Source organism: Podarcis bocagei, assembly GCF_964188305.1.
Source record: "Podarcis bocagei genome assembly, chromosome: 1".
Lineage (NCBI taxonomy): Eukaryota > Metazoa > Chordata > Lepidosauria > Squamata > Lacertidae > Podarcis > Podarcis bocagei.
In genome coordinates, this window is record NC_138125.1 from 39,339,840 (window position 1) to 39,349,223 (window position 9,384).

At 36.4% G+C, this 9,384-nt stretch overlaps 1 protein-coding gene across 1 annotated transcript in view; it reads left to right on the forward strand.

Moving 5' to 3' along the window:
* Positions 1–2,253, forward strand: part of NOVA1 (NOVA alternative splicing regulator 1) — a 141,728-nt gene extending 139,475 nt beyond the window's left edge. The window contains exon 5 of the mRNA XM_081209199.1: positions 607–2,253. Within this exon, the coding sequence (XP_081065325.1) occupies positions 607–657 (51 nt within the window). The 3' untranslated portion in view covers positions 658–2,253. The remainder of the gene's footprint in view (positions 1–606) is intronic.
* Positions 2,254–9,384: the final 7,131 nt, after the last annotated feature.

Here is a 9,384-nt window from a genome sequence, read left to right on the forward strand (position 1 = left end):
ATTTATATATCTATATATTTATATCGCTTTCTAAGAAAGTGCATATTAATGTTTACTTTAAAGAATGTGTAAATGGTGCTATCAAGAAATCTGATAAATTTTATCCCAGTTTTTTGTGTACCACTTCAAATGTATGAGATTTATTTTTCTATTGGAAAAAATAAACAGTCTTAAAGCATTAAAATTGGTAGATTTTAGTAATTTAACAGTGAATGTAATCCCTATGTCAGAGTTTCATTGGAAATTTTCATGATGGGTCACACAAACTCAGTACACATCCTGACATGTATTGCACAGTGTGATATGAACATTCCCCCTTAAGGTTATGCCTAATGCAAAGTGTCAACAAGAACAGGAGCCTAAGAAATCTGAGGCAGACATGCTTGAGGAGACATGCTTTATTACTACAAGAAAGCATTGGTTACATGTACTGGGACTGGTGGTTCTTCAGATGGACAAAAACAAGCTAAATATGTATGCATATGGTACACAGTATTACAGATTTGTAAAATACTGCATGTTTTGTTTAATCTACTAGGAGGAAAGTTAATTTAGCCTTAAGTATCTAAAAGTTTTCCCTCCTGGAATCTGTTTGTTTTCTCATAGGCATTAATATACATAGCTAGCTGCAGTTGTATGTCAGTGCCATTTACATGATTGGTAAGTATTATGTGCATTAAAAACAGCAAAACATATAGCATAGACGGTTCATTCACGATACTTTAAAGTACTAAATATCAATTCATAGAATACTAGCATATCACCTATATCTTACGAAAACTCAGTGCCACAAACTGAATTTGCAGAAAAGGTACAGATCAAAGCAGTTGGGTTTAGGAGGGGAAATGTCATATTCAACAAATAATATTACTGGAATGAGAAATAATTGTTTCATTGGTATTTGGGGGGGGGAGTATTCAGTCTTGTGTACTTAAAAAAACACACATGTTGTGCCATATTATTGTAGGACAGTTGTCCCCCTATTACAATTGTAAACATACACTGGGGCATTTCTAGACGGTGTTAATGTGAAAGCCTAGACATTTTAATAAATTTAAATGGGTCTGAAGCATATATAGCAATCTATTTTGAGAGTGCTCTGGAGAAATACTTATTTGTATTTGTTTTATAAATATACACATTTATTTTTTATTTAAATTATATAGAATTTGTAATATAAGGAGTATATAATACCTATTTTCACTTTTCAGTTTTATGGAAGAAAATTAAATTCTTCATAATCCAGCTCCCTGTTCTGGACACTGTGCTCCAATGTGCACATGGAACGAGTTCATCTTGTGTGCACATTCTGTGGCATATATGTGGTCCATTGTAATGAATGGGGATGATCAAGCAGGTAAGAGCCTGCCAGTGCAGTGCTATACATGTTTAGTCAGAAGTAAGTCCCATTGTATTCAGTAAGACTTACTTCCATATCTGTGCTGATAGATTGCAGGATTTACGTTTGAAATTGCATGAGCCTATGATCACAGTATCTCTTTCATAAAAATGAACAGTGAAATACGGTAAGCTTTCATATTTGTTTGAGAAATACCCTTCCATATTGCAATTAAAGTTGATTGCTCTGGAACCCAGAATGAAGAAGTACCGTATTCTTATTCTTTGGAATTCTAGAGTAATAGAGAGAAAGATAGGATCTCACATCTTCTATGACATATGCTCTGCCCATTGCTCACAAATGGTAAATAGGGATGTTCCAGTAATAAACGACATTGTTTGCAATATTATCAACACGATGCAAAATTCTCCATTACTGATTGCTAACCTTAATTTTTTAAAAGGAAAAAAAATGAATTGTTTTGCTGTTTTATTATTAGCTGCCCTGGGCTCCTTTGGGAGAAAGGGCAAGATTGAAATTTAATAAATAAATAACCCGAAAGGGACAAACCGTCCAAGACCAAGGAAGTAATGTAAATGAAAATTATACTCACTGTCAGGGGGGCATTGTGCAATATAAACCCTATTTGTAGTAAACTATGAATATAAAGGAGTCTTGCTATTTTTCTATATCATAATACTAATATGATCATAATGAATTTATTTAACATGCCATGTTGGAAGTGTTGCCATTTTAAACCATGTCTATGTTATGTAATGTGACTAAGTTTAATATTTGCCAATTGCTTGGGAAGGAAAAATTAAATGTGTAACTGATGGTGGCGGGACCATGTGGCACTTTTAAGCAGTGATCATTTGTATGAATCTACATATTAAAATAATCTTTAATACTGATGTTGCTTGTATTAACTGTTCTTTTCTTCTTTTTTCTTTTCTTTGCACAGGAAAAAGCATGCTAAGTAATCAAATGGTTGTTATTCTAAATGAGTAGTCCTGATCTTAGAAAGATGCACAGAAGTCTTGAAATCTACTGCTCAGTATTTACTGGCAGATATATCATCTTTACAGCCCCTCAAGGAGATTTCTTTCTCTTAGAAAGCAATTGTAAAGATCAGGCATGTCATGAGAACCTATCACACCAGGGATGTGATTATCTGACCGTCATATCCCATATTGTCTCTCACACATCAAAAATTGAGCTCAGCTTCATACTTTGATTTAACAGCGCTTACAACACCTTTTTCTAGAGATTTGCTTTTAAACTTAACTGATTTTTTTTAAAAAAAACAACCTCATCTTAATATTAGACAATAAAGCAGTAAGAAAAGACAAGTCTAATATTCTCTCAATGTTGCATTTTTATAATCTTAATGGAAGCATGGTAAAATATACAAAATCTAGATCTGCAATATGATGGGAAATTTAGAAAACAGTATTTTCCCCATTATCACCTCAAACAAGTTATAAAATTAGTGGCAAATTTAAGGTAGAAATATGTTCATTCATTGCATTTCTGTCCCAGCTTTTTCTGCAGGAAACTCAAGGTAGCATACATGGTTTCCCCCCTTCTCAATCTCCACAACAACCCTGTGAGGTGGGTTAGGCTAGCAGGCAGTGACTAGCCAAAGTCACCCAAAGAGCTTCATGGCCAAGTGTGAATTTGAACCCTGGCATTCCAGGTCCTAGTCTGACACTCTTAACAGCTTCACCACACTAGCTCACAGTATTAATACCACGATAATATCCAGTGTCACCCTGTACTAGTGAATTTCATTCCTGGGCCTGCTCCAAGGTATCTGGGGCATTCACTGGGTTTCACATACCAGTTTTATCTCTATTCTACGTGCAAGCAAATATTAGTCATGTAGTGAAAAATTACTGTGTGTGCATGCAGCATTTTCTTTCAGACTGGAGAGTAGGAAATCCTTATGATCTCATGTCCCAAATGACATACAGTGAAGATCACTGCATTATAAAATGATTTTTTAAAAAAATAACTTAATTGAACTAATAAACTTTTTTAAAAAATCTTAAAAATTAAGACATATGATTTTGTATCATTGGGTATTGCACTACATATACCATACTAGATTTAAATCAGGCTCAGAGCTGAAAGATTTGCATACAATCCCCAATTTAAAGCATTCTTTACTTTTATTTCATTTTTGGCTAGTTAATATGCATAAACTGCATTGGATCTGTGCTTTCATCCTTGCCTAATTTGTTCTTTGAGAAATATAAGTCTCTCATGCTTTTCATTTACAGGCACAGGACTGTAATTTTCAAGCTATTTATTCCAGAATGACCCTATTTGCGTGAACTGGCCTATCTGAAAGTAAAGACGTGTAGGAGTGTCACCTACTTTACAGTGTGCTAATAATGGAGACTAGAGCAGTGAAAGGAAATAGAAATGGGAGTGTGGAGTGCATGACAAAACTCTTGCCTTTTTCCTTCAGGAGATGTAATTTGGTGGTATGAGGTGGGCAGACAAGTTGGTTCTAAAATATCCAGAAGAAATGAAAAGATGTAAAGTATTTTTTTAAAAAAATAGTAATTTGCAGCAGATAGTGATCTCTTGTTATAATGTAATCCAGCAGTATCAGTTCAAATATCTGTTTGAACATAGTAATCATGAACCAAGGAAACAAAAACAAGCCTACTTTTCATGGCTTTTTTTATAAGCCATTGAGACATTTTTCACTGGTAAGCAAAAAATAATAATTTGAGCTAATGTCAGCAATATATTCCCTTAATTATGTGTAGGGAATCCATTTTTTGAATAAAAATACTATCTACTGTAGGAAAATCTATTGACTTATTTAGACTTCCTTCCTCATTTGTAAAAGTTGGGTTTTAAGAACCTGGAAAAGTTTACTATTCATAAACTCACAAGGCGAAATAGCCGTCGCTACATTGTCCCTTTAGGGTTTTTCCCCTAATGTGTGTGTTTGTGTGCGCATGTGCATGTGTGCAAACATTGGAGTTGCCACAAGTGCGCTAAAGCCTCCCTTTTGTTTCTTAGTTGTTCCATTTGGTCTACAACTCTGCTAGCACTCACCAACTGAGTGCAATATTCAAGGGTGCGAGACTCTTAAATGTTATATTTTTTGGGGGGAGATAATGGTCTAAAGGACCCGCTATATATTATGATTGTGCTGCAAAACAACAACAAAAAGTTAGAAGAGCATCTATGGTGGTTTTAATGAACAAAAACAAAATCTGCCATGCTTCCACAAGGATAATTTCTAGACAGAAAGAGAGGTAAAAATCTCCTGCCAGACCTGTTTCCTAAACAGCTTTTAGTAAGTCAAATCCATCTTGTTCCATGGTTATTCCAAAGATATGTCCCAGAAACATAGATGTAGATGGAAAGCTGGTGTTAAAAAAATAATAATAGCAAGGCTGCTTTCATCATTCCCTTAGCTGCTTTCATCATTCCCTTCAGCTAATTGAATATTTGACAATATGCTATTCAGCGGTTGCCCTTCTAAATCTAATCTCTTAATATCAATAGATGTATCAATAAAGACAAACATTAAAAATCAAAAGCTAAATTTCTATATTTAACCAAGATATTTTTTTCCAGGAGGAAAAACAATTAAGATTTTTGGGGAAAGTTGACTGAAAGGGATTAATAGTGTTTCCCCTTTTTTCAACGTGAGTTACATTGGCATGAGCATGAAAGATTTGATGAAGTTCTATACTTTGTGTTAGTATTTACAGTTACACTGCTGAAATCTCCGTGGGTTGAAAAACAAGGGAGCAATTCACCAGGGTCCTTAAACCCCCTCCAGTCAGTGCAGGCCCCATTAAAACAAATGGGAACTGTACTAGAGCACAATGGTATTTACTTTCACATCCTCTGAGGATCTGTGCAACATTGGAATGAATGAAAGTGGTGCTGGAGAATGGTAGCACTCTTTCACCACTCTCATTCATTTTGGAGGGATGGAGGTTGCTCAGCAGAACTTCCCAAAGGTTTCTACCTAAATTATATTCATTTCCTCTGTTTTGACAATTGAGCTATCTTTCTACAATCTTGTATTCCTAAATGTCACTAACACTTCAGCCTTTTTTGTTTGTTATAGATCTTCAGCGGAAGACATGGTGCGCCATCTCTGAACATAACTGTTATGGTGGGATTTATGTTCACTGGGGGTGGTAGCAGTGGGTATTACGGAGTAATACTACTGTTATTTGGCTTCAGATGTTTTACTATAAGAATTAATTGAGTTTTTGAATTAAAAAAGAATCCAAAGATTTAAAAAGTTGACTTATTTTCAACACTGATATTCTTACAAATAAAACCGCTATGTGTGTATTAGAATGCAATCTATGCCTGTATGAGTCTTTATTTTTAAAAAACCAATTATTTGCCCTATATTTTATTATAATATTTATTTATTATTTCCTAAATTTATATCCCACCCTTGCTTCCAAAGGAGCCAGTGAAAACAGAGGTTTAATTATAAAGCTCAGCTCTAAATCTAAACCACCCAAATTAGTTTTGAAAGATTTATTTGAAGTGAAAAATAGAAGAGCATTCCAAGGAATAGTTTAGACCACATACTCAGCTTCTTGCATTCATTCTTCTGGACCTAAAGCTAGCTAGCTAGCTAAATAAATAAATAAATAAATAAATAAATAAATAAATAGGAGAAGATCCACATTGAGCAGCAACATATTTCAAGGTCCTCAAAAACCACAACAATATAACATCTCATGCAATTTACTACACATTTAGAAAAGTTTGGACCCATGGAAGACACAGCAGGGGTCAAGTGAAATTACTGTCTACCTAGAATGACCCAATGGAAATGCATAACAGACTCGGAGAGGCCCTTGAAGCAAGGCCTAGCACTACTTAAGTATTGTGTAGGGTCAGTCTCACAATGTGAGAACTACAAGTCTGGTAGCAAAAATCTTCCCAACTTATTAATTCAATACTTTGCACTACCCTGACATTGCCATAATCGGGATACAGCAGGTACATATTCCCATGGTCTTGTCTCCTAGGCTGATTGCTCCCAAAACAAGAAAAGACTTTGCCCCCATTTGTTGTGTGGATCGGAGAGACAGAAGGAATATTCAGTTTGGTACAAGTCTTTCTACAACACTTGAGTTACGCTTGGCTTGTGAATGCCAGTGTTTTGAGTGTGTGAAGATACAATTGAATCAACACTTTACATATAAAGTTAAAGTACTGAATGGATGTCTGCCTGCAAGACTGAATCCCATGGGTTCTGACTGCTCAGTTTGTGTTCAGTAACCAATACACTTGTTATGGGATGCATTTGCCTTTCAGTGCATGTTTCCATTGAGCCATGTTGGGGCCCTTTCGAAGACTTTGCTATGTCTATGTTAATAATTCTCTCAGTGTCTGAAAATCAAACTGAGCATGTTTTGAAAAAGTATGAAGACACCCACTGCAATAAACAAATACAATATGCAACGCTATAACTTCACCAAGTTGCACTGTTCAGATTTAAGGAAGATGAATGAGTTAATCAGGTAGGTGTTTGCCGTCTCTGTAACCAAGGAGATAAATTGTGATCAAATATAAAGAAGATTAATTTGGAAGGCCCCTTTAAAGCATTTTATAGAAAATGGCATTCTTAATTACCTAATCAGCTATAAGGGAAATTGTAAAATTAGGTAGAAGATTAAAAATCTGCCTGATCTCAAACTATCCATGTATGTCCTGGTTTCTCACAGTGGTCTTGCTTAACAGCAAAGCGGGATTCAGTCAGAAAGCAAAAAGCAAAACATGATTTGGGGCAGCACTGTGGGCAACTACAGCACTTCTCACTAACGGGGAAACAGGTGTCTAAATTACTTGCTGGTTTCTCTAGCTGACATTATGAACACAAGTCAATCTTCTGTTAATATATATTTGATGCCCACTTTTTACCACACAGTGGGCTGGATCTAGACTACCTATGACCCACAGGATACTTTGCTGATTCTTTTTTTAAAAAATGATATTTATTGAAAAAAAGAATTTTTTTAAAAATTACAAGGAAAAAAGACAAAAACAGAAAAATAAAAAGAAAAAAATAAAACCATCATTTTCAAATTCTCCACTTTCATTACCTTCTTTCCATGACCTCCTCCTCCTCCCATCTCTTGTATCTTAATTAATAATTATCACAGCAAATCCTTTCCATAATTCATAATATTCTGTCATTACATTACCTTACTCTATTTTACTTTGCTGATTCTACTTGCTTCTATGCTCCCTGAAAAAATGCTCCATAGCTTTGGAAGACCAGATCAGTGTGAAAAATGGCTGTAGAGGAAATGGGTAAGAACTGCCTCTGTATCTCTTTCCTATATCAAGAGAATTTGGTGGATTTAGGTTCCTTCTGTGATTAATAATTACAAGAACAAAAGCATCTTCTTGTGAGCCAATGTACAATTTACTTTCCAAATACAAGATAGTATGATTTCTCCAAAATAAGAAAGCAGGATAGATTACAGTATAAGAATGCTTAGAATCATCCATTTTGTAGAATCATATAATTATAAAAAGTTGAAAGGAATCCTGAGATTCATGTAGTCCAATCCCCTGGCAATGCAGGAATATGGAGCTGGATCAAACCTGCAACCTTGGTGTTATCAGTACCACACTCTAACCAGCTGAGTTATCCAGGCTGACAAGATCTCAGAATTTGGCTTTCAGTACCCAGTTGAACAGAAAATGTGTTGTTCTTAGTCATTCATTCATAAAATTTCTATACCACCCTTCAACTGAGGATTACAGGGTAATTTACAATGTAAAAACAAAAATACCAGCATTGGTGCATGTTCCGTTCATACCATGGAGACATTTGCTCAGAAACTTTACTTTCTATTCTCCATGAAGGGAAGTGCCCAATTTTTGTGTTATGTTTCCCGTTTCATACATGGAGTACTGCTTTGTTCTGTGTGTGTTTGTGGAGGGAGCAAGACAGTGTGGAGGCAGTCCACTTAAATCTTGAAAAGGTATCATGGGTAGACTCCAAAGTAGGTCTGCTGTTATTTGTGATAAATTTAAATCAAAGTTTAAAATAATTTTACATATCCATGGTTAGAAATATGAATATTGTTGTATTAATTTTATTTATTTAACTATTTATTTAATAAAAGTTATGCACCACTTGACTGTAAAGCAGTCTACCAAAATAGTCACATTTGTAATGTTGCAAAATTTGTATGTAATATTACTAATATATTTACTCATAGTACACTCATAATGTGCAACATTGGTAGGATAATTCATAGTTTTAATTATTGGCTTAAGCAAACATTTTAGCAATTTCAAAGAGCAAATACAATGGATTGTATCCAACACTGCAGTTCCGTTCAGGCTACAGGCAGAATGGAACTTCCTCTTTGTCTTGCTCTTTGTTTGTGACACCACCACCACCCCACACCAACAAAATCTGCTCCACAGAATTGGAAGACCCTTCAAAGCAGATTTTGTGGGCACACAAGAAAGGGTGACAAGAGGAAGGTCCCATTTCATGAGCAGAAATTTGCTTGTACAGTGGTGCCTCGCAAGACGAAATTAATTCATTCCGCAAGTCTCTTCGTCTTGCGAGTTTTTCGTCTTGCGATGCACGGTTTCCCATAGGAATGCATTGAAAATCAATTAATGCGTTCCTAGGGAAACCGCCTTCAGACCAGGTCCAGGGACAGTCTGTCCCCGGACCTCTTCTGAAGGCTGGGGGGGGGGGGCAAGGGCTTTTCTTCCCACCCCCAGCATTTTAAAAAAACCCGGGACAGCGGAGGACTTCTCCGCTGTCCGGGCGATCTTAAAATGCTGGAGGGCGGCATTTTAAAATCGCCCCGGGACAGCGGAGGACTTCTCCGCTGTCCGGGGCGATTTAAAAGCCCCTGGGAAGGCAGGCAGGGGGGACAAAGACTTTCGCCCCCCGCCCGCCTTCAGAAGGTGTTCCCGCCCCGCCGCCCGGCTTCGGAGCAGCGTTCCGAAGCCGGGCGGCGGGGGCAGGTGTTCCTGCCGCGCCGCCCAGCTTCGGAGCA